Below are 26,026 nucleotides of genomic sequence, written 5' to 3' on the forward strand. Positions count from 1 at the left end.
GCACATCAGCTATTTATGTACTTTTAAACCATGACTCTCTATTTTCATTTCTTGATTTCTTTCCTACAATAAATATGAAAAGCTTCCATATTTTTTTTGCCTTGCAATACTTATCACCACCACCTTGCAATACTTAGCACCATCAAAGCAAGTGTCATCATACATGTCACTAACACGCTATGTTTAGTTAAAACTTCTGAGCAAAGGCAATAGGTACAAAAATAAGCCTTCAAAATATAATCAGGATTTGCCAACTCAGAAGTTTAAAAAAGCTGAAATTTCAGACTGTGGCTCATACACAGCATTTGATTAATTATTATATATTACTAGGTTTTAATCTTTTTTTATCTATTTCACAATTCTTCACATCATTTAGTTCCATAGTCACAAAAAACCTTGGAAAGTGACAGTTACATGTCAAACATGCACAATATATTGCAAGAGTAGCACAAAGGAAGCAACATGATCTTAGTTTATGTCCATCCCCTACACCAAATAAACAGGACTGGTAATTGTCTTATTGTGATTTCCAGTCACGAAACATCGCAAATAATCTCATTAAAATGTCACTTGAATCTCTAACACTTTGGAAAGCCAAACACTATCCAGACATTACCCTCTGGTTTTTAGTCTCCATAGGAGAAAGCAAATGGAGAGAGATTGGTGGTCTTTTGTGAATCCATTCCTCAAGTGACACATTCCTTTGAAATTCTTTGGGGATAATTTATTTAAAAAAAAAAAAAAAAGAATCTTGTGTGCATCAAGAGCATAACTTTTTGAAGTACAATGAATATGTGTCTGTGAGCATGTGCATGTGAGTGTTCATACTTAATCTACATGAAAGTAACTCACTAACTAGATATGTATTGGAAATAAGCAAATGAAATTAAACAAAAGAAACACATATTGTGCTGAAGTTATTCCACTCAGCCTCTTTTCAATCCTGGTATATAAACAACTGGTTACAGTGTTATCCAGTCTACGTCAGTGCAAGATCTGACTCTATTTTGAGTTAATAACAACAACCACAACTGCCAATGAGCACTGCTTTATGCTAAATATTCATTATTTCTTAATCTGTTGATCACATTGTCTGAGATTATTTCTGGTACATTTCAAAGTAAAAAAATACTTTTTAGATTTAAAATTCTCCAGAGCTTTTATTAATACACTTTTTAAAAGATATTTTCAGCATAATAGAAAACTACAAAAAAAAAAAAAGTCAAGCTACAAAATACATAATGTCCTTAAAACAGAACTTGCACTACCCTGATTAAACTCACAGTAAATCTTCACTGGATTTGACAGAGAGTCCATTCTTCGGAAGCTTCATCATTCAACTCCAGTCAACAGCCACCTTCTCATTAAAATACTAAGTTTTGCATCCAAAATTTTACAATGACTGATGAAGTTTGTCTTTAAATTAGACTTGTCAAATGTGAGGACTTCAGAACTGCTAAGATATATATAACAATGTCCAAATAATCTTAAAACCATTGAATTTATGTAGCTAGCTGCATTAACATTAACTTTCTGTCACTCATTTTCCTTATTTTTATCAAAGCCTTGTTTGTAAGTGCCACAGTTTCATCCCACTTGTTTTTCTCGGGGTTTGTGTATGTCACCAAGTTCTCAGTATATTGCAAGACTGACTTCAAAAACCTATGAGAAATAAAACCAAAGACGAAAAATTCATTGAAGCATCGAAAAAGAAAAAAGAAATAAAGAAAAATATCTCAGTGTCTCGTTTAAAGCTGCTATATCTCCAAATTTGCAAATCGCCCCCACGATGATCAATACATTAAGGTTTCCTCTACTTGTAGAAGACAACCACTCCCCCATTCTCACAGTAATAAGTGATGATTTTCAGAAACGCAATTAACACTGTCATAGAAAGAAAGCAGTGATGAAATGTGTGATAGAATTTTCCCCATATGGCTTCCTTTCCTTTCTCAGTCAAACGTTTCACAATGCCTATGAGTCCAGCCAGCTCTTCATTGACACACAAGGAGTAAAATTACCAACATATTAAATACAGCTTTTATGTATTAATATTTTTGAGTGTGTGATCGTTTTCTCACTATACTAAGGAGGAGTCTAATAAAAACTCTGAATAACTGGACTATGTATGTTTAACTAAGTTATTTTAGCTCTTGAGTGAACATTGTCTGAGATATGATGACTGTAATGACAGAACGAATGATTACCATTTACGAAGACTAATACTATTGCTTATTATTTTTTTCTCTCCAGGATTTATATTATGGATCAAAAAGGAATGTGTACAACTTCCTATTACATCTTATATACTCACTTTAGATACTGCTGATAATCAAAAAGATTCTTCTTGCAAACCAAATGCACATTGATTAGTTCCAGAGTAATCAACACTAAGATGAGCCGTAACACTGGAGACAAAAACTTAATGCTAGAAATAAACACAAATTTTTTTAAATAAACAAGCTAAACCAAACTAAACAAGAATTATTAATATAAAAAATTCTTCAGACTTCTGGATCTATCCTAAATAGCCAGATATTGCATAGTAGGGGGAGAGGGGAAATACTATGAAAAGTCCTTCAGCAAAGAGCAGAGCAAATATCAAAATGATAAACTAAGACCATAAAGTATGAAACCTTTAAAAGAGGAAAAAAAAAAAAAAAAGGGAAATACATATACTTAGGACTCCAAAGCAAGCCTCACCAGCACCCATTACTCAATAGATAATAAAGTGGAGTTCAACTGAATTGTAAGTATGTATTGTCAGCTGTCAGTTTCAGCTATGTTTCTTAAATAATATGGTTAATATTTTTAGGAACATAACCTGACAAAAAATATAATATTTATAGCTTTCTCAGTTTTTAAAGTAGATTCATAAATCCCTGAAAAACACTTCTGAATAGGAACCAAATTAATGTAATACTAAACAATCTCTCTTGTATCTATAAAGATGCTGACCCAGGTATAATGATAAAAAGCAACAGAACTAAAGTAGGTAAAGTCTTGAAATCACTAACTCATTGCATTCAGATAAAGCATTTTCATGCTTAAATAGGAAAAGCTTGCAACTAAAGAACGCAATCTAACATTTAAATGATACTTTTATTTGAAAGCTTACAGCTGACAGTGAACTAATCTAGCAATGCTGAAAGTACCCATCAAATTATTCTCCAAGTTGAGATTTTCTTGTTATTTCAATATCACTATGTAATAGAAATTCGAGTTGCCACTTCAAAACAATTAAGAACACACAAATACTTTTGACTTGAAACTTCTAAGACAAACCACTGAAAGCCAGCAACAGCTGCATGCAGCCACTCTCTCATAAACCCAACCACAAAGTAAGGAAAAACCACCTGCCAACCTGTTTAGCATTCGTAGATAGTTGTGCCTCTGGCGAGAACGTAGAGTCTTGTTCATCCACTGTTTGTATCTCAGCCCAGCGCTGGCAATAACTTGTTCAGACACTTGATGGCACTGTGTGCTTATTTTACGGAGAACCACCAATACTTCCAGAACCGGTCGCGGAGAATAAAGTGTGCAAATATGCGTATCGCAAAGTTCAATCAACAGCCTCCAAAACAAGAAGGAATTGTTAATTTCAATCCTTTGTTAGCTGGATTTAACATGCGATATATTTCATATTCGGTGTGGTTTGACTCACAATAATGAACTTAGAAAACCTGGAAATAGGTGACCCTTACCTTCTGACAATAAGAAGCAAGGATCTGCATAGAAGGGGTAGTGATTGTGTTCTCTATCACTTTAGTAAATATAAATGCAAAATTACTGGTGATTAATGTTTCCCATTTCAAATCAAGGAAATATAGCCACAATAAACAAAACTGCCTGGCTGAAATGATACACTGAACACATCAAATCACAACAAGGTTCAGGCTGAAGCCTCCCACCACAGTCCAATTCACAATGGATTAACATCCACCATAATAAAACTCACTCAAACAAATGGTATTAATTAGTACTACCATTAGTGTATGGTCTTTCTCCTGAGCAGAACAAGAAGCAGACTTAACATTTTGTAAAATGCACACAGTGAAGTCATTGTTTTGATGCTCTGTTAAAACACCCAAATATCTTTATGGTGTCATATTCTAATCTGTTAACCTAATGTATCATACATCACTTTGAACACTCTGTTAGTATAGTAGTGTTTCTTAAACTCCCTCATGCTCAAATTCTCTCTGAGACAGCAAAACATTAATGACTAAAAGTGATAAAACCAGAAAACTCTAAAAATGGTTTAACACTTTAGTCATCAGGTTTCTTTTTCATAAATGAGAAAAGTGCAGACTGATGGGTAGGAAACGGAAGGCACACATGCTACAGTTAAAATCCTCTTTGCACTATCCTGACCACACCTAATGCATTTGATTAGGAGAGTTTTGTTCCAACATATTCAGTCATGGGACTCTTAAGACTGCTACAAGAATGCCAATTAAAAGTCAAATTGTTTTGATCATTATTCCAAGTCAGATATATTTAGAACATACCTCCAAATCTGACAAGTATAACAAGCTATCTTCTATTTCGGAATCTTTATACTAAAGCATGTAAGGATAGAACTATGTAGCAGTATATTACTGTTTTAAATGTCACACACAGCTGTGACACTAAGCACATTAAAACAAATTTCTGATGCAGTTTCAGCACACAAAACAGATTAAAACCAACTTCATCTAGTCAGTACATGAATAGTTAAAACATTTTGCTTCCCCAGTCTGAAAGAAAAATGGTTATTTTTTTGTGCTAATTTACCAATTAAATCTCTGCTGTAATAACATGCCGAATCTACTCTTAAGATTTTCAGATTAAATTAGCAGCAATGTCAGAAGAGTGTATGAAACTTTTCAAGTATTGTTCTAAAACCAGAGAAAATATTAACTTAGGTTTGAGAGTTCTTCTGTTGGGCTGCATGCAGGAGCTGACAGCAAGAACCAGGAGGACATCAAACTCACCTCTCTGTTAGGACACTACTGACTGGATCATCTGAACTATAGCAATTCTGGGGCATATATTGCTGCAACTGAGATATAATTTCAGATATCATAAAAATGAAAGTATTAACTTCAGCATTTCCTTCCAACCTTAAAAACAAAAGAAAAATAATAAGATTTGAAATTATAAAACTGTGTAGTACTACTTATTTCTCAAGTGGCACAAATTAAGATGCAGATTTTTGGGATAACAGTGTATTCAATGTCCACTGTCATGCTCTGATATTATGGTTTCTTTCCCTCCATTTTATTCACATGATTTTATTTCTCCAATAAAAAAACACCTTTTCTCAGTCTTAGCAGTCTTCTAAACCCCTCTTAATCCTCTCTTCTTTCATCAAAATCCTGCAGCGTATTGAGTACGCGCCAGACGCATTGAATTTTCACCTCTCGGTTCTGAAGAAGTACAATTTCTTGAGTTATATTATTAATGATTTCCTCCTTTTCAAATAACACAAGAATGCTACATTCTTTTTCTAAGTAACAACTCACGTAAAGTCTTCCACTTATTAGGTTACCAAGCCCTTTTTCAGAGTAAGCAATTAATTTCTGTTCTACATTTGGTGAGCCATCTTTTTGTTTTTATTGTGATGTACTCGAGCTCTAATTTACCTTCCTAACAGCCCCTTCAGCATCCCTTCAGAAATAGAAAGTGTACATTTCAGATATCTTCTCATTCCCTTCAAGTTAGTACACTGTTTATAGTTTTTATAGTGTCTGTACTGATGTGTATAGCACAGATTAAGCCAAAAAGAACAAACAAATCTTCTCACAACACAGCTGGTGTCTATCATCTTCCTAGTAGAGTATTTGACTAGACATTTCACCACCTCAAATCCCATTTTTCCTAATTATTTTGAGAACTGTCTCTTTTTAGTAGCATATACATACCCCTTAATTGTTTGAATGTGTTCCTCAGGCACCATTGGCAATTCAGGCCATAAGTGAATGCTCTTCGTACATTCCAGCACCTCCAAAAGTATCATGAAAAATGTTATGTAATGTGAAGCCTCTGACAGACAAGACAACATTTTTTTTTTAAAATAGCCATTAAAAAAAGTAAAAACTGCACTGGGTAGTAAGTTCCTTGTTGAGTAGTCATAATTGTGTAAGCCAACATCAAGTGTTAAGGTTTATGTTAGAGCAAAAGGTCTTGATGTACACTTTCATGCTAAAACATCATCTGAACAAACTTATTTACTATTATTTCTTCAATTTATTTTATATAAATAATTAACTAACATGACTTTTGTAACATGGCCTGAATACTGTTGAAAATGAGAAGTACTAAGTGCATCTACCGTAATTTTGAATCAATAAAAGAACATCTTAAAGCAGTTCAATAATTCATAAACTGATCAGCAGAGAACTACCACAACATTCGAAAGTAGATTTTGCTACAATAACAGAATCTTAATCAGCTGGCTTCTATGCAATAAAGATCTGATTTATAGCCTAATCTGTTTGGCCCAGAGCACCCTGGCCAGGGCCATTAGGAGAAGGGAGTGCCGAGGCGCCAGTGAGCCGCTGGGCACCTGCAGCTCGCGTGGGGGATGTTTGGAGGCTTCAGGGGCATCCCGCAGCCAGTGTAGGGGTGCAGAGAAGCTTCTAGAATGCCTACAGTCAGGTCTTATCAGCCAGTATAAAAACTGGACTCTCGTCGAGACTCCGCCCATTGTCGCGGGTCTCTCGGAGCATGAGCGAGATGCTGCCGCCGAGAGCCCCCTTCCCCAGGATGGAGACTCTGCTTGCCTTGCCGCCACATGTGTGAGTAAAACTTCTTGCAGGACTGTGAGTATATTTATACTTTCTGTGCACATTCGCATACGTAACTTCCCGCGCTTAATATAAGCACATGTAAAATTAATCCTTTTCATGCACATATGCACATGTAGCTTTACGTGTTTAATACAAGCACGAGTAACTTTCTGTGCACATATGCACGCGTACTTTAAATTATTTCCTCGCACAATCGCGAGTGTATTTTCCTCCCGTGCTTCCATATAAGCACGTGTAGTATTCCGTGCACATTTGCACGTGTAAGTAAATTAACCCTCGCAGGATTGCGAGTGTATTATAAATTTACCCTCGCGGAATCGCGAGCGTACACTTTCTGTACTCACTACGAGTACCTGTATCTCTAAGAATAATCCTGCACCGTGTTAAGGCAAGTGTGTACTCTTCCCGGACTCGGAGACGGTTCAGCATTGTTTTGGGTGAAGCCACGCACATGCACACTGTGGACCGCCTGTTGTATTAGTTGCTGCCCCTTAATAATTTTCCTCAACTGATATCCGAACCTATATTTAAGCCACTTTTGGAGTGCTAAAACCCTGTTTCTCACCGGTTTAATAAAAGTTGTTTTGGACCCTGTTGTCCCTTAAACTAATTTCGGGGTGCCTCCATGACAGGTACGAATAAAGCTATTCAGTGATCTAGAGCATAAACACCAACTGCATCAACAGAAGGCTTGTGCTTTACTACATCTCATTCTACCAACTGTAAATTCCAAAAGAGAAAACGAAAAAGTTCATTAAAATTATGTAGGATTTTAACTTTTTAGGACAATCAAAGCATGAAGACAACAATTAGACCAGCTTTAAGGATAAAAGTGCTTTCACAGCTGGAAGTACCTACCTGTTTCTTGAGTCGGGAAATAGGATGAAATCGAGAACGGTAGCAACTTGCACAGTTCATCAGTGGTTTTATGACCGTGTGTTCCTGATTTACAAAATCATAGACAATACACAACAGTTTCTTTAAACTGTCCTAATCACATGCAGACCTAGACTTATGCTTAATTCTACACAAGCCACCTGTAATACTAAAGTCAGTAAAGACTTCCAGTTGTCTGAGGGCTGAAAGCAGTAACCAGCACAGTGAGTGTTTAAAGCTTCACTTTTTGGACACATTTTGAGTATGAAACCTGCCAGCTGCTGAGAGAAAAGCAACCAAGTATTGCAGCACTATGCAATATATCTTGAAAAACTAAGAAGAGCTGCAACTAATAAACAGAAGATTTATCTCACAGGTTACTGCATGATATTGAAAGAAGTAATCCCAAATATTAACAGGAAATTGGGGGTAGCAAATATAATAATTGATAATGTTGAGAAACATATATTGCCAGAAAAAAAGCATTCACAAATTCACAGTATAGAGTGTGGATACAAATTACACTTCCATCAGCGAGCCACCACAATTCATAGGGCATCAGAAAAAAAAGAAACCCTCATATATTACATATCTCAGTGGCTGAACTACAGCTGTTCTACATACCGTTCTGATAATTCAGCAGATAAACATGCTAGGTATCAATACAATTTGACAAATAAAATTAAGCAGAATCACTGTAATTTATAGATCAACCATGTAAATAAGGAGTGGTTAAGCAAACAAATTAAGGTAAAGTATGAAAGGATAATCTTTTGGAAACCTTTTTGCATTTATTTTACTATCAAACTAGAAGAAAAATACCTTCACAATTTTTTACCTGGAGGAATACTTGATTTCCACAAAAAGCTGTTGTCAAGAAAGATTCAGCCACATAAGACTCCCTAAAATCAGATCTGGCATCCAAAACAACTTAAAAAAAAAAATCTTCTGAGAGCACACTATTGATCCCTACCTTAAAAGCAAACATGTCCTCATCTGAGAATCTGCAGACAAGAGTAATTGCAAATGCAACTATCTGATTAGCTACTTCTCTGGGAAATGCTTTTAGATTGATCTCTCCATGGCTTAAACGATCTCTTATACGTGGACCCTCCTGGTGGTTCAAGAAATCCCAAAGAAATTCCTGTGGAAACATACACCAAGCATATAGAATTTATTTTATGGGTATTCACTTAGAGCAGAATATATTCAACGTACAGGATGCCTCTTTCCTATAGACATGATCACAGAAGTATTTAGATGGTCAGAAAAAACAATACAAACTATGCTTGCAGAAAAAAAAAAAAGGCAACTCGTCTATTTGTCCATCTTGTTAGCTTCTGAGGAAATTAAAAAGTAATATACATGCTATTATGTGACAGATAACAACAAACCTTTTTCAGCTTTGTGTCCCAAGTCCTCCACAGCTGAAATGCCTCTGGCAACAGGACAGTAAGCTCAGGTCTCCCATACAGTCTCAAAATTCAACACCCCTAGCTTTCACGTTCACTATCTGTTTGGCTGACAAAATGCAGGATGTTTTCTGCTAAGTTTGCAGCTATGTTTTTGTGCCATCTGCCCAGGTAGTGTAAGATGTGTCCCAGAAGCAATCAGAAATAAGTTTTTATTTTCCCTGTACAAGGCAACAGTTTTTCTTTTGCTTCATACAGCTGACCTTAAGAAGTCTAAAGACAAATATCTCCATGACTCCTATATTTCAGACACAAAGACGGTCTTATATCCTAACTGCATATAGCTTTTCAGATACTACTTTCTACCTATCACAATTAGAAATGTTAACAACCTTCTGCTTCTAAACTGCTAGAGATAAGCTATGTGAAATAAATGAGTATTAGGCATAATCATAAACATATTACTAAATTTAAACACAAACAAAACAATGACAAGGAAAAACAAACAAACAACAAAAAACCCCAATCAACTAACAACAAATCCACAAAGAACCCCCCCCCATAAAAACCCAAAGACCCCCAAAAACAAAGAAAAAAAACCAAACCAAAACAACAACCTTTCGAAGTACTTGCCATAGCAGGTTCCTCAAGAACTGCAGGAAGCTGGTTGAGTTCTTCATTATCCAAATGCTTTGCTAGCATCTAAAAAAAAAGTACTTTGAGTAGAAACTTACTATTGAAAGCCAAACAATCAAAGAAAACACATCAACTGAAGTAATTAGTTTCCCTAATTTTAAGCAGTTACTTCTGCCACTCAAGAATCAAGGTGTCTAATTATTACTCACAGGCAATTTGAGATAATTCAAAAGAGTTGCAAATTTGAGTATTTCTGCTTGCAATGTTTATTTGGTTTTATTTTGAATAACTGAATCTAGGAAAAAATGACAGAATGTTTGTTTCTGTGAGATGATCTATTTCAAGATAAAAAGAATTAGAATACATTAAAGCCTGTTAATTAAAATTTGTATTAACTTTGGTATTTTCTAGGGGATTCCAAATAGAAAATATTTACTGTCCATCATCTTCTATTTGGAAAAAAATTAGAACTGAAGTCTGACATTGATATATATATTAAAAAAAAAAAAGTCACAAGTACCTCATCAAAAGTGGTGTAGAGAGCAGAAGGCTAGAACAAAAGACAACATTATTTGATTTTCAAACAGCAACAATTAACTAGACATGTATACCATGCTTATATTTTTTCATTTGCAGGAGATACCAGAGGTGCATTAATAGCAAAAAAAAAAACAAACCCTTATAAATGAAAAAAGGGACTGTTGGATTTTGTGCAACTTTTTTTAATAGATACAACATGACATCCTTTCCACCCTAAACTGCTTCTGAACACTAACCTTCAAGCACTTTTTCAGACCTCTTTTACTGGCAGACATCTTTACAAAAAAATAAGGGGCATTCAGGAAACTCTACTGGAAATCTGTAAATAAAGTTCTACAATTGATCAAAATTTTGGGGGTAAAAATCTGTAGATGTTTAGACACTATGCTTCTACAAGAACTATTTTGCAAACATCATTAGCACTAAATCATAATTGACTTTAGACAGAAATTTTACCTCAGCTGTTAGCAATCGATTTGGACAGTTATTAGTTGTAGTGAAGAGCAACCTAAGTCCAGCTTCCAGCTGAGGAAGTAATAGAATCACACAGTCAGCATACCTGAAAAAATAACAGACATACCCAAATGGGTTTCCCCCCTTATAAATATAATCAAAACGGAAATTAGAGCCATCTCAGAGTTACACTGTCAGGCTAAATGATCCAGACCAAAATTCATTTGTAATGAACTTTATAAACAAACAGTAAATGACCACCTGTGCCTAACAGAAGCTGACCACTGAATTCAAGGAAGCTCAGAAATGATTCTAACTTACAAAGTGGATGGTGGTAGAGGAAAACAAAACAATACACTTTTTTTCCTTTCTTTTAAAACAACATGTCAATATCTGAAGATTTGCTTCCACTTGATTTGTAAAGCTCTCCTTTTTGGCTGCATCGGCAATTTTTTTTAGGTTTCAAAACATAGTTTATAATCCTAGTTGGCACAAAATAGTCAGTTCGCAGACTTTCTGGGATATTACCATAGCAATACCTAACTATATGTTGTTAAGGAACAGATTTAGCAGAAAGCTTTGAAATCTACAAATGCTGCTATTATTCTACAAATATAGAATATATTATTTTTATATTTTACTTTAACAAATAAATAAATAAATAAATAAATTTGACTGTTACCTGCTTTGCTTGAAAGCTGTTAAAGCAGCCATCCAAAATGGTAACATTGTTTTTAATACAAAACTGGACAGTTTTACTAGCTGTTCAGCTATGGAAAGTGTTTCATGACTGAGATCTGTAAGTTAATAAAAGGATATTGATAAACAACATACAACCTGCGGTTTACTAATTTACTCTTAATACAAAGTATTTCAAAAAGATGGACTCAATTTTAAATCATTATGTCTCTGCATGGGTCTCCTGAATGCGGAGGTAACCTTTTGAATGTGCCTGGGAAGAACCAGTTGCTTCTGGTATGACTGCACAGGTTGGTAAAAAAAAGAAGATGGACCCATGCAGAGATATAGTGATTTCAAACTGGGTCCATCTTTTTGAAAGACCTTGTATTTCACTAAAATATATAAGATTATTTCAGCATTGGTAAAAGGAGACTAAAAAGCTATCCAATCTCTTTTAACTATCCAAGTACAATGGCAGTCATATTTAAGCTCAGAACCTGAGTTTGTACGATTGCATTTTTAGTGATAACACAAAATCACAGTGTAAAACCAGCTGCTTTTTACTGAGACTAAAAGACTACACAGCAACTGGACCCAGCTTCTGTTGGGTTGTTTTACACCTGCTTCAAATACTTACAAAAAATTGTAATATATATTTAACATTTTAATTCAGTAAGTAGTATGAATATTTGAACATGAGCACATTGTTCCTACTTTATCAATTTTCTGTGCTGACATTTAATAAATTAACACTTCATACTACAATGCTGAAACTCACACTTATGAATTCACATTATAAATATTTTATCCAAGAGAAAGCATAAAATGGCAAGTGCAACTTGACTGCAGTAGGTGTTTATTTGAAGAAAATCAAATGCTACAGGATTTATACTACATTGTGATTGGAATGTTATCAGCCTGAGCTGGTTCCCAAAAGCCCTGTTTCAGTTCCATGAGCAGATTTCCACCAGCAAATTGACTACGTAGCACAAACTGACCATGACCACCATTAACACCAACACTCCCCATATGCTGCTGTTGCAGCAATGGTAGAAATAAACTAAATAAGGTCTGTAGCCAAGGAGATACGAAGATTTTAATCTGACACTTCAGGTCCTTTCCTAAGACAAGCATCAGCATATGGAAGACGTATCACCATCCTTTACCCTGTTTCAGTACTACCTTCCCTGCAAGATACTGGGCGCTCCTGCTGGGACCCTTGCAGTTGGAAACACGTAATTCTGGAAAGATCTAGATTTTGTAAAGGCAAACTAGATGACTGTTACATAAAATGAACTGTCATAATAACAATAAAATAAAAACAACTGGATCACACAGTTAAAGTATTTCAGAAGCAGTAACATTACGTGTTTCAACATGTTGTAATTATTTTAGAAAGCAGTATTTTTTGATTCAATAGTCAGCGAAAGTGCCTCCTTATCAAAGATCTGTTTTACAAGCATGATTTATTAATCTAATGACAGGGTATACAGGTATCTTAGTTAAGAGTCTATCTTAGAACTGTGTAAAATTCATTATTTACAACAGTACTTTTGGCCAATTAAACAGCAGAAAATATAGAATAATAAAAACTTGCTAATGGTTACATACTTGCCTGGAAATATATCAAGCTCCTCTAAACTAACGAAGAACACATAAGGTCGATGTACTAAAATGCATTTAGTTTGCAGAAGATAAGCCTGTAGCAACTGACCCAATCCTGCGGTTAAAAAAAGCAGCATAGCACAATATCTAGGGAGAATACCATAATATATTAGAAAAGCTTAGACAACAAAAACTTTTGCAAAGAAACAACATTTGTGCGGCAGGGCAAAGGGGTTTTTTGCTTTTTCAAAGAACAAAACCTAAGTTCCCCATCTCTTTTGACTAGGGGCACTCAATAATTAACTGCATTCACAAGCATGAAAAACACACTGTGGAATTAGGAAAAATCATTACTGTATTATACATTGGCTGCTATTGCTCCTCCTCCCACCCCATTCCTCTGCATTTTGTTCTGAGTTATTCCTGACTACCCTGACAGACAAGGAACCAGGTTGCAGAAAGAGACTTTAAAAGTTTTCTGATGTTCCTGCTCATAAAAACACACTGGTCCTAAAACTGACCAGCTTTATAAAGACTGAAGTAGTCTACAGAAATCCCTTTTCCAAAAGCAGCAGCAGGGCAAAACAGTCAGGATGTTGTTTTACTAATGGCTTTTCAAACACACTCAAGTCTGACTGGTAAGAAAACGAGATTCTTTTTGGTAACTTACTTCACAGGAATTTCTTGTGGGGATGCAAACCCATGCCACAAAACATTACGAAGATTCAGACCATATGGAGATCCAATGAACACCCTCAGTACATTCATCTAATTAATAAAAAAAGTGATTACTGCATGAATAAATCTAGTGTTTATTACCCTGTAGCCTTCCCTGACAGAAAAGTTTAGAAGTTATTGAGAAACTACAATTTCTACTATCAAAATGACTGTCCAGAACTTGTCACAGTAATAACAACTCGTTATTTGCAATTCCCAGTATTCTCTGAAAGGAAATATTTCAGATTACTTGTACATGCTACAGAATATAATACGGGAAGAACAAAACTATTAGACATTTTAAACAGTTACAACAGGTAAATAAATGAGATCAAGTTTAACTCTTGCTTCTTGTAGGATAAATCCAAATAATTTAATACAAATTAACATAAAATACAGAATTTGCATTCAAAGCTATATTCCCAAAATCACTGTCTAACAAAAAGGGAAACTTTGGTTTTGTTTTTATTCCACATATCATTTAAATTCAAGAAATAATCATGTTTTTCATACAGAAAAGTAATCAAGAACTTATGAGCTTGCCTTAAAAAATATTTCCATCTACAATATTCACTATTTTTGCCATACATCCCCCCTACTGTAACATGTATGACACGAAAGTTTTTCCAGTATATTACAGAATTTGCAAACTCTTCTTCAGTGCAAGCAAAAGCTATACTTGGAAACCTGCCATTTGGCAAGAAGAAAACCAGCTCGGTATTTATACTTATTTCAAAACTATAAACTTACTACAGCTTGTCCAAAGACAACTGCAAGCTGCTCAGAAGCAAGCAAGTCTCTTAGAAGGAAAGGGCAATCTTTACCAATCAGTAAATATACCTATTTAAAAAAAAAAAAACAAACACCACATAACATAAATAATTCAGTATACTTCTTTGTATTTCAAACATACAACTTGACTATTCCACCCAGTAACCATTTTCATTATTGTAAAAACACAAATCAAACAAAACCCACCAAATCCTTTAAAAGGCTTTGAATTCTGTAATTTCATGACAAAGTAAAATTTACAGAACATATCAGGAAGGACCGGATATCCTACTTAATGTTTCTACAGTGTAGTACAGGTACTGCTCTTCTCTTGGAGTGAAAAAAAAAAAAAAAAGAGAAAAAAAGCCAACTAAACAAACCAAAAGTAAAGCACAACAAAAACATGTAATTAAGGGAATAAACTCTGCCCAGGACACCATAGTTCATTCTTGCTCTAAAAAGCCATAGAGTTTCCCATTGTTACAGTAAGAAGACTTGTGGTTTGTCTTCTAATTCTGGGTGTTCCTTAAACTAGATTTTATTATATTTGAGCAATCTCAGTATCTCTAGTTTCAACTGTTCTTCGTATTCTCCCTGATGTTTTTTTCCAATCTTTGGTAATTTTTCATTACTTCAAAATTTACCACCCCTCATACTTGGGTAAATTGGTTTGTCTAGGTGTGAATTATCCCATTGTTCTTTCTCTGGCATTTGCTTCTCACAGAGATTTAACCACCAGCTATCTTATCTGTGGGCAATATACCACAGCAGCAAAGACACTTAACACAGCTGTTGCTCCCTTCTCCGTAATTTGCATGCCCATAAGTAGTGGCAGCATCAATTTGTGTGGTCATACAGTGAAGCAGACCAATTAACTGATCCAGCTGAAAAACAAAAATGGGGGTAGTGGAAAAAGGTGGAAAGGTACCTAGATCAGTTCATCAATCTAGCTTGCTAATGGGCCTTCAAATATTTGCACTCATATAACATATAGAATACCAGTAAACAAGGCAGACAGCTGTGAAGACTGATTGAATAAACTTAAGTAGTGCTATCACTAAATGTTAAACCATACCCTAATTCATGTTACATCAAAAAGGATTCACAATACAAGTTTCTTAATACCAGTCAGAATTCCTAAGTCTAAGTCATATCATGTACGCACTCCTTGCCTCATGCTGGTCATGGAACTCCTGCAGTATTACTTTTTAAACTTCAAAAGAGTGCATATCTTTACTAACTATTACAGGGTAAAGGAAGAAACAAGACAAACGTGTTAACAAGACAAACGTTCAGGACTTCACGATGGATTCCAGATCTATCCAGCTGATCAGTTAGGTCAAGAACTTGAGTTGTTAGCTGGCTTCTACATGTTTTTGCAGCATAAGACTTGTGTTGAAGCACTTAAAGAGACACACACTCTGTGAACAGAGCTCTGAGGAAAGAGCCCATTTCCAGCTGCATGCTCCTGCCATTCCTCATAGAAGTTACTACATCATCAGATCTTCTGTGGAAGGTGTGCTGCTTCCTATTTTGGTTAAATAAATCAGAGTAACAAAGACCTACTGTATGTACACTGATAAAGCAAACTTTGTTCTTTTTAATGAGGTTGGTTAGTAACAGCACTCACACAAGCAACTTTACATACACAGCTGAAGGAGCCCCAGAAGATGCTTCCATTACCACAACTGGATCCAGAAAAGAACATCTGTCCAACTCAAAATACAGCTGGGCTATCAGTGTACTACTACAGTACAGAGTATTCTCACTTTTTCAACATGCAATTAAATCCAAGAGCTCATTCCCATCTTATAAAACCAAATCTGCAATAGACTCCTCATGCACTTACATCTCCCAAGGCTCGCTCCAAGCATGATGTTAGTTTCATTAAGCCAAGAGCAATTCCTGTAGTTTGCGTATCTTGTAGAACATCAAATACTTCAAGAAATAACTGTATGATGGGGGAGAGGGAGAACATTGTGTTAAATCTTCAGAAGGAAAAACCAAATTGTCAAAAGCACAGAGAAACGTACATACTCCTCCATGACAGTCACTATGCAAACAGAAATAAAACCATGCCAAGGAGATAAAACTGTAGATGCCAGGAAATAAACTACCCTAGAATAGATCTTGTATTTTTAGTTGCAATGTATCTATAAAAATTATCAACAGTAACTTTACACAGTAAAACTTGATATTAAGTATAGATTATTAGGAAAACAAAATCTTAGGCTAGAATAGGCCCAAAGCACCTCATGTTCTCTTTGTGATAACTTATACAAAATCTAAGCACAAAGCCAAGAAAATTTGAAGCAAATATGTATCAAGAAGGACAAGTAGTTACAAATTCTAAGCATTTTGGTTCATTGACGTCTCTCACATGCTCTTACATTAAACTTCCACAAAAGGTTCACGTGTCAACATATAAGCTGTCAACAGACATTTCCATACCTCTGTGTAGTTTGTCCAGTTGAACCATAACATGTACTGAACTACAAATTGCTCCTTGGTCAGAGATTTGAAGTACAAATTAACAGATTCACATACAGGTCCTAACGATCGTATGCTTTTGATATAATCCACACTTCGATCTTAAATTGAAAAACAAAAGGTAATTAGAATACCCAGCTTCCTGAAGGTACAGTATTTTAAAGCTCACTAGGAGTAAGTCCCACTACAGCTTGTGTACATTTTTAGCACAGAGAATTTTATCCAGACTATTTTAGCACAACTCACACACTACAATTTACTGTCCAAAAGACCATACAGATAAGATATAGAAAAATAAAAGTGCAGTGTGAAATCAGATAAGACTAAGAACCTTCTCCAAATAATAATTTTAAAAAATAATGCAAGAAAATATGGAAGAGTATTGTTATTTTCTGGTTTTGTTGAAATTGGAAAAACCTACTAGAGAACATATTATTAAATCCACATAATCAAGCTGTAAGCTAATGCAGGTTCAGAGGGATCAGTCAAGTTATTTATACCCTTTAAAGAACACAGATGGATGTACTACCTTACAGAGTGGTATCGCTGGTCGTCTTCAGTGGGACACTTTAATAGGAAAATACATTCTTCTGATTTACTTAGAGATATTGCTTGAGACAGAAACATGTATAATTTTTACCATTTCTGGAAATTTATAACAGAGCTTTAATGATGCAATTTGGAAAATTAAAATTCACCAAGTTCATCAGGGTATGAATACTTTGTTCTGGTTAAAAACCAATTATCCTGTTCTACACACAAGAGCGAAACCAAACAGTATTTCTGGAGAGGCTAAAGTTGGGGAAACAAAACCAGAATCAAGAGCAGGAATACTGATGGCCCCAGAGTGTTTAAAATTTAGTGTAAAAAGGACATAAAAAACACAAAAGCAAGCAATTCTGCTTGAGGAGAGAAGCAGAACTGAAGCCCTTATATATAGGTGCATGAAGTTGGAAACCAAGATGAATGAGGAAACAAAGGAGGAGCTACTGATGTAGCACAGATCACAGGAATATTAGGAGCTAGCAACAACCAAATACCAAGCACAGACAAAAAATGTAAAGCTCCTTGCAGTTATGAACTGTATGCACTCTAATCTGCAGTAAAGTTAATGCTGTATTGTAACAAAATATTATAATTAAGCTAGGATTGTTATGAACTGTACTGAGATACTACACCAGTCTTAAATACATCACTATAACAGCAGGTAAATACCAACCTGATTCAAGGTAAAACACATGCTCTGAAATGGCTTGCCAAAATACTTCACCATTTTCAGATAAAATATTATTAATATCATAGATGTCTTTCTTCTCAAATCCAAGTTCGCAAATCACATAATGCACAGGTGGAGAAAGACAAGTAGTGACCGAGTCTGACGCCATCTAAGACACACAAAAAAAGTCCTCACGTTAAGAAAGTACATGAAAACAAGGAAAATTATTATTAAAGTATACCCATAAGCACAGTGATCCAGACAGCAATACACCATCTCTAAACAAGCTGTAAGTTTTGCAATGCAATTTTCATCTGTGCATATGATTAAATGAGCTGTCCAAGCAGAACCACTCTGTGGAAAACTGAGAGGAAGAATTGCCCTGTTTGCATAATGCCAGGAAGGTCTATTTCCAAATGGTTATATCTACTGAACTGATGCCAAGATAGATGGAAGCAAAAGATCCCAGTTTATATAGCTGTTCTGCCTAATCTCTGAGCTTTCAGGGAAACTGATGCTGCTTCAAGCAAAGCCAAGAGCTCCAGTCCTTATGACCAGCAAAATCATTGGGTGCAGGGGAGGAACATGTGAATTCTGTGTGAACTGGTAGTAATGGTAGAACACTGTGAGCATAAATATTATTTGCACAGTAGTCTAAACAGAAAGACAGATTGATTCAAAAGCATATATTTAAATGAAAGAATTAGCAAAGATAGAGCTGCTCATGCTAACAAAGAAGAAAATTCTTCTGATTTAGTAAAAAAGTTATACTTCCTCATTAATCAAACAGAAAAGATAGACAAGAAATCGTTTTAATATGAAGTATAAGAAATAGAAAAAGATTGTACTAAAGTTAAATAAAAAACATTTTTCTCCTCTTTAATTAGGTAGCAGAATTGACCCTCACAGTACATAATTTCTGAATTAATGGTTTCAAGGAGAGATTATGTATTTATACGGGAAACAACACAGAACAAATACGACAGTTCCTATAAGGAACTGCTGTGAGCTGCCATCAGGAGTATCCTATCCGCTACTAAAAAATAAATGTTCATAACACATACTTCAGTACTTCACTTTGAGAACCCCCCACTCCCCGTTCACTGTCAAGAAACAGGAGGCCAAAGCAAAATTTGAACTACCACAGCCCCCTTTGTTGTCTAAAGTAGACCAGACTAGGCGCAGGTAGCTGACTTTTTCAGGGAGACTACGCGACGAAGTGCCGGGTTTCCGCCGGTGACAGCGCCGCAGAGGCACTGCTGGCACTGCTGCCCCTGTCCCGCCGCCCTGCCCCGGCCGCAGCGCCAACACTTCCCCAGGGCCGGCAGGGGCGGCCGAGAACCACACAGCTTAGCGGAGACAAGGGCGGCCGCAACCCCCAGCCCAGAGTCCCGGATACCCCCTCTCGCTCACGGAAGCAGCCACCCCTCCCCGCCATGGCACCCCGCTGCCGCTACCTCCGTTACCGCTGGGCCCGCCCGCTCTACGTCATGACGCTGTGCTAGCGCGCGGCGTCGTGCCTGGCTCGCGCGGGAAGAGCCTCGCTCTGGTATGGGGCTGCTCCACGCCGCGGAGCGCGAAGGCGGCTGCTCCCCGCGGCCCGTGGGGCCGGGAGTGGGAGGAGAGGGGGCCGCGCTTGTCTGCCCCGCCTTGGGGAAAGCGCCGCTGCGTGCCGCCAGTCATGGAGAAGAGCTCTAAGACGCCGAAGTTCTCCAATGCTGCCCTGGAGGGAGGAAAGCAGCGCGAGAGCCTGTCGGAGAAAGACAGCGTGAGCGGCCGCCTGGGCGGGAGCGGGACGGCAGCCCTAGGGGGGTTTAGCTGCTGGAGGCCGGTGCCGGCGGCACCGCTGTGTGGGAAGGGAGCGGGTGTGAGGGTGGAGGAAACGGCCACTACGGCCGTGCCGCGCGTGTCACGTCGTCCAGTGGGGTAGGGGTACCGGCCGCCCCTCCAGCCGCAGCATGGACCTCGCTTGAGGTCGGGGCGCTGGCCCAGGGCCGCAGGGCTTCAGCTGGTGAGGGAAGGAGAGACGGATGGGGCTTGGGTCCTTAGGAAGGATGGTGCAGTGTGTGGAAGAACACAGGGCTCGGTAAGTGCTTAAAAGGTGAGTGTGATTTTGTGAAAACCTGTATGAGAAATGCTTTTCTACTGTTCCCATCTGTTTTACAACTGGTTTGGGACAGCTCATCCGCTTTCTGCTTTACTGGATGTCATTTTCACATCCATCTTGCAGCTGGTGTGCTGCCTTCGGCATTGGGAGACAAAGTCGTTAAAGCCTTGTGAAGGTAAAAAGAAGGCTAAGGTGGTCCTCCCTTTGATCTTTCCAACTTGGGGTGCTATTTTAAGTTCTCTAAGTTAGGAGGTGTGCTCTCTTCTGAAGAAATAAACAAGAACTGTTTCTTTAACTTTAAAGCAACTATCAGTTGTTAAACTTATTAATGAATAGCATTTCTTTCAAACAGCAAAAGCTTTTTTCTCTCAGCAAATTTACTTGCATATGTCCAATTTTAAACCAATGTAATAGAGTCCAGTAACATAAGAATAGGCTTTTGTATAGTCAAATGCAAAGTTGGTTCTTGAAATTTTGAGAGATTATTTCAGGAGGGATGCAAATCCTATATAGAAATGCAATTACAATATTGTGCTGAAGCTTGGAATCTCAGTATTTGTATTGTGAAATACGGAAGTAGGTTTATTTATTAACTGTTTGTGTAGAGATAACAATGAGGTTTTTGATTACCTCAATATTAAATGGCTTTTTGCAATGAGGTAATGATTATGAAAATTCCTGTCACTAATAATAGCGATTAAATTTGTAGGTAACAGCATTGTTAGAAGCTGAGTGCTATGGACGTGAATTTTCTTCCATCAGTAATGGTATAGGCTGAAGGTCTTGTGATTCATGCCAAAGAATTACTGTTTGGATTGCGACCTTTTTTACAGCTTCATTTCCACTGACATGGATTGGGATGGCCATTTGAGCAATCAGATGTCAGACTGGAGGTGGTTTTTATTCTGTTGGGGGACCTATGATAGGCATATAGGGTCAATCATGGTTACAGATCTGAGTTTAAGTTGGAAGATAATGATTCTCCACAGCCTAAGTGCAAATGTGTTTGGTCCTTGTGTTTTTGATGTAGTGTAAGTACTATTCAGAGTTTGTGTTGTTGTCATGGTATCAATAAACACCTGCAGCCAGTTTGCACTAGGGCTGCCAATATCACCATTTTTTAACAGAATTATCTAACAGTAAGGAAGCAAAGGAGATATTCAGGCAATACTCATTGAGATGGCTAATGTGTTAAGTGATTTCATAGAGAAGAAACTCTGTTGCTTCCCTTATTCTTGAACTCCCGTGACTGAAAGGTTTGTGAGCCCTTGAGTAGTGTATCGTTTCAAATAATTCTTACTAGACTTTAATATTATCCATATTTTTTTCCCTATGCTTTTTAGTGTAAGTCTTGCACTGTGGTGTTACGTCACCGTTGTGCGCTTTCCTAGGTCCTAGTTGTAGTCAGAAAGTGGAACAAGGGACTGAAGAGTCAGCAGAACTTGAAAGTGATTAGTTAGGGGAGGTAGCTGGTATGGAAGACCACTGTCTGTAGCATTTGTCATAATCTCATTGGTTCCATTTGCTTTTCTGTCTGTCTTCTTTTGTTATCATTTCCAGTTCTGTTTTAAGTCAGCCATGGAGGACATCATCTGTGTGCATCATCAGACTTGCTGCTTGCATTCATAGAGGGCCAAATTTTGTTATGGGTGTTGAAGAGAATGATATTACACAAGCTGGATAGGGAGAAAACTTCGATCTTTGGAGTTCTGATGACAAATCAAAAGAAGTACCACTCTGTTTTAAGTTCCAAGCAAAAGTACAAAGCTTCAAATTGAAGCATGTTTATTCCTTGTTTTTTAATGTGCAAATTAAGTCATTAATATATATGGCATTTGTTTGGTAGCTTCACAAAGAGTGAGAAAAGTCAAATTACATAGTAAATGAAGCAAGCTTATAATTTGGGTTTTGTGTAGGCTGTTTGAATGAAAAGCTTGAAGCTGTGGTTAGCAGTCATGGACACATGGTTTTTTACTTGGACAATGAGTGCATGTATGGTGTGTCTGTGTGACTGAGTTTGAATGTGAACTTCAGGGTCTGTTGCAATAGGTTAAGGGGTAGATTTTAGGCTAGACATGCGTGGAGAAGAAATTTTTTTTACAGTGAGGGTGGTGAAACACTGGAACATGTTGCCTGGAGAGGTGGTAGATGCCCCATCCCTGGAGACATTCAAGGCCAGGCTGGACGGGGCTTTGAGTAACCTGATCTAGTTGAAGGTGCTCCTGCTTATTGCAGAAGGGTTGCGCTAGGTGACCTTTGGAGGTCCTTTCTAACCCAAACCATTCTATGATTCATTTGGATTTCAGCAGAAAACAAATTAAAACTGAGCAGAAGTTAACCACTGTTCCTTTTTTTCAGTCAAAGTGTTAGTGTCAAAACAGCCAGAAGATACCATTTTCTAGCTTTTCTTTTTTCATAACATATTCCTAGACTAATTGTGTTTTTCCCCTCTTAATTGTACACCATAAAGTATTATATAGAGACTGATAAATGCTAAAATATTTACATGTGATGTGGACTTTTAAAATTATTTTGCACAGATGAAAGCAAAAAGGAGACAATCCCAATACCCACCTTTTGGTATGGCTCCAGTGGAAGAAGAGCATTACAGTGATTCAATGAAAACTAAGCAGTTTGCATCGAGAGCTAGTAGGGCTTTAAAGATAAGATATGCTAATACGTACCAGCTGGAACCACGTAACAAATTTCGGGATTGTTTAGTAAGAGGCAAAGCTCAAGCAATACTAACGGTATAGTATTTTTTAAAATTAGTTGTCTAATTGCAAAAGTAGCTTGTCTTGCAATGTTAATGGAAGAGTGTAAATTGCATAAACTTTAGCATATGCATAAATCCTTGAAAACTTCAATTTTTAGCAAACAAATATAATGTGAATGTGGTGTTTTGCAAAGTGCAGAAGGTCCTCTGCAAGGTCACCACTGAGTATGTGCTCTTAAGATGAAGCTGAAAGTTTCTTAAACTCTTACCCATGTCTAAATCAAATTGAGCTATGGCACGGTTCAGAGTACCCTAATCTGCAAAATATCTAGTTATCCAAAGATCCTGACCTTGAATTTGTGGAATTTTATACCTTGAATTTGTAGAATTCTGTTCCTTCAATAAGTTCTACTAATTATCACATGACCTGCGTAAATATACTTGGTGTACTTGACAGTCTGACTGCCACATACAAAAAAAAATTAAGCCAGAATGAAGGAGAATGATCTGTTGAGATAATATGTAGCTGATGGTTGAGGTAATATGTAGCTCCTAGTGATAGCTTGGATACTTACAACCAACTCTATTAATTCTTCTGTCTGGAAAACATCCCTTGGGTATTTCACACAGATATTTGAAGCACTGTTTTCCAGGGAACTGAGCTCATATGATGGAGAAGCAATACACTCGTGTTTGTTAAATGATGATTGGCTGTATGTCTCTGTCACTTTCAAAAAAATAGATAAAACATTTTAGAATAAAAATAGTGTGGCTTTTGCTGTTTGAGCGCATCATCTTTATTGGGTACTCTACTCATCGATACTAATGTTCTTGTAGTGGAAATGACTATAATTATTATTTTTTTTTTCCCCTCCAAAGGACTACCAGGGTGAAAACTAAGATCTTTCCAAATTGTTTTTGATAGAATCAACTTGGAGAAGCCAAATACGATGGACTTTCTAGCCCTTCCTTGTGTGCTTCAATCTCAGAAGAAATATTAAGGGCTGTGAAGGAATTGGACTTTGACCGTTATAAGTATGTGGTATCAGTCCTAATTGTGGAAAAGGCAGGTCAGGCAATGAAAGTGAGCCAACATATTACTCATAATATCTTTTGCAAATTTAAAATATTTCTTAGAACTATAAGTTGTATCTTAGGTGTTCATCTGCGTTCAGCAGCCTAACTATTGTGAGGTGGTTTTGAAGCCTTTAGGTTCTTTATGGGGAGTAGTATGCCAGGTGATCATTTAAGGTACTGCTGTGATTCTACCTGTGAAAGTTGTCTTCTTTTTGAGTTCAGGAACAGTGGTAAGCATCCCACGCTGCTCTTCCCTGCCAGTGAGTTATTTCTGCTGTATGCTGTGCCAGTACAATTGCATGATTGCAGTGAATTTTCTTTTTCCAATGTACTGTGATCTCCAGTTGGGCATTAAATGCAAAATACTGTGCAGTTGTAGTGTTGGGTGACATGGAAAGGAACAGGTGGGAAGGAGATGGAAGCTGTTTCGCTGCCCCCAAAACATATTCCTGGGACTACGAATTAACATTAGTGATCTGAACTTGGCATACCCAAAATGAAAGTATTCTGGCCTTTCTTAATGTTGTATGCAAACTTACATGTATTGCAAGCTTCCATTGGTATTCAGCACACTTTTTGGTGTCTTGCCTGGTGTTAGAGAGCACTTCTAGTTCAGAGCGTTCATTGTCAGCCCTTGCAGCCTGATGAACCGTACCTGGTTTTAGGGGGTTTATGTGAAACAAACAAAAAAGCTGAGAGTCCAGTAATTGGTCACAAGTGGACTGCTTGGAGGTGGAGTAGTTGGGAGTATGGGGTATGACTTCTCAGTTGTATATGTTCCCAAAACTAGTGTCTGTTCATGTTGCTTTTGAAGGAGTGCTGTTATAGTATGCTAATGTACTTAACAAGCAAACATGAGAGAGAACTGAGATTTTCGTGCAGAGTGGGAGCTTTACTGTGAAGCAAGAACATGTTTTTTTATATCAAACAGGACTTGTTAATTTTTACTGTGATTTTGAAGTTGCTTTTACTACTCATAACTCTCATAATGCAAGTATATAAACATTTGTATAATGCTTTGTGTTCTTTTAAAAATATAAAAATGGTGCTCTATATAGATTCACAAATAGCTTTTTCTTTTCTTTCCTTTAGGTTGCCAGCAGATGGGTCTGGGATGCTCAGAAAGACAATTGGGTTTCAGCTAAGTGTGAGACTGAAACATTTATTGCACTGGCTTTGATCATGGCTTGTTATTATGAGTAATATTCTAAAAGCCACAGCTGCTTTTGTGTGTCATGGTACCTGGTATATTTGAAAATTTTCTGAACACTTCTGTACTAATTTTTGTTCTAATGCTGTTGGTACATTGAAATTGACATATAGTTGAGATAATTTTGCTAATTTTTTTCCTGCCTTAAAAAAAAAAAAAAACCACAACACACCACTTTTGAAATGTGTATGGTTGAGTACATATGGGTGTCATCTGTTGTAATGCTCTGCTGTGGAAGTTGAAGCAGCTGGTGTTAAGGACAAACTGCAAAATTTTTAATGTTGCTTGTCTGTTGCATGCCTAGAGTTGTTAATGTTTACAATAAATTTCAGGTATCCATATTCTTTGAAAGAAAAGGCCGTGGATTTTTTTGTTTTGTTTTTCCTAGTTGTATCTTTGATAAAATGCCAGTCTATGTAGGAACCTGGCTGGGAGGGAAGCCATCTCTTACATGCATAGACATTTATGTGGATTTCCAATTGTTTGCCTCAAATGAAGTGTTAGTTTAGTCTTTAGCTTCCCTGGGCCTTAAATTCGCATTAAATATCAACTGTGTTCAAGCTGGTGTTTCGGTGCCAAACTGGTTGAATTGATAATTTTATTTGAGTGGCTGCTGACAGCAAAGGCAGGAGGACAAAATGGTCTGTAATGAGGCTATTGATGGCTGGTCCATAGAATTGGCAAGGATAGAAATTGTTATATTTTGAAAAATAAGACCCCAGCAG

At 36.9% G+C, this 26,026-nt stretch overlaps 2 protein-coding genes across 2 annotated transcripts; one reads left to right on the top strand and one right to left on the bottom strand.

The window, feature by feature from the left end:
- Positions 1–731: 731 nt before the first annotated feature.
- ERMARD (ER membrane associated RNA degradation) lies at positions 732–19,815 on the bottom strand. Its single transcript, XM_065835917.2, has 18 exons — positions 19,649–19,815; positions 18,195–18,360; positions 16,937–17,076; positions 16,335–16,436; positions 14,465–14,554; positions 13,668–13,765; positions 13,008–13,144; positions 11,394–11,508; positions 10,715–10,817; positions 10,239–10,268; positions 9,716–9,784; positions 8,644–8,814; positions 7,653–7,736; positions 5,907–5,986; positions 4,977–5,105; positions 3,365–3,574; positions 2,315–2,428; positions 732–1,662 (listed from the first exon to the last, which is right to left on the bottom strand). Exons 2-18 carry the CDS (start codon positions 18,358–18,360, stop codon positions 1,503–1,505), a joined length of 1,998 nt encoding a protein of 665 aa, XP_065691989.2. The 5' UTR covers positions 19,649–19,815; the 3' UTR covers positions 732–1,502.
- DYNLT2 (dynein light chain Tctex-type 2) lies at positions 19,685–25,657 on the top strand. Its single transcript, XM_065835710.2, has 4 exons — positions 19,685–19,959; positions 22,839–23,048; positions 23,940–24,098; positions 25,184–25,657. The coding sequence occupies exons 1-4, from the start codon at positions 19,873–19,875 to the stop codon at positions 25,292–25,294; spliced, it is 567 nt and encodes a 188-aa protein (XP_065691782.1). The 5' UTR covers positions 19,685–19,872; the 3' UTR covers positions 25,295–25,657.
- The last annotated feature ends 369 nt before the right edge of the window (positions 25,658–26,026 follow it).

Source organism: Patagioenas fasciata, chromosome 3 (genome assembly GCF_037038585.1).
Source record: "Patagioenas fasciata isolate bPatFas1 chromosome 3, bPatFas1.hap1, whole genome shotgun sequence".
Classification (NCBI taxonomy): domain Eukaryota; kingdom Metazoa; phylum Chordata; class Aves; order Columbiformes; family Columbidae; genus Patagioenas; species Patagioenas fasciata.

Coding starts and splice junctions, on each gene's coding strand:
- ERMARD (XM_065835917.2), bottom strand. CDS start 18,360: ATGGCGTCAGACTCGGTCACTACTTGTCTTTCTCCACCTGTGCATTAT. Junction 2,429..3,364: donor TATCTACGAATGCTAAACAG/GTTGGCAGGTGG, acceptor GTTTATTTCTAG/CATTAAGTTTTTGTCTCCAG. Junction 1,663..2,314: donor GATTATCAGCAGTATCTAAA/GTGAGTATATAA, acceptor TATTTCTCATAG/GTTTTTGAAGTCAGTCTTGC.
- DYNLT2 (XM_065835710.2), top strand. CDS start 19,873: ATGGAGAAGAGCTCTAAGACGCCGAAGTTCTCCAATGCTGCCCTGGAG. Junction 19,960..22,838: donor GCCTGTCGGAGAAAGACAGC/GTGAGCGGCCGC, acceptor TATTTTGCACAG/ATGAAAGCAAAAAGGAGACA. Junction 23,049..23,939: donor AAGCTCAAGCAATACTAACG/GTATAGTATTTT, acceptor TGTTTTTGATAG/AATCAACTTGGAGAAGCCAA.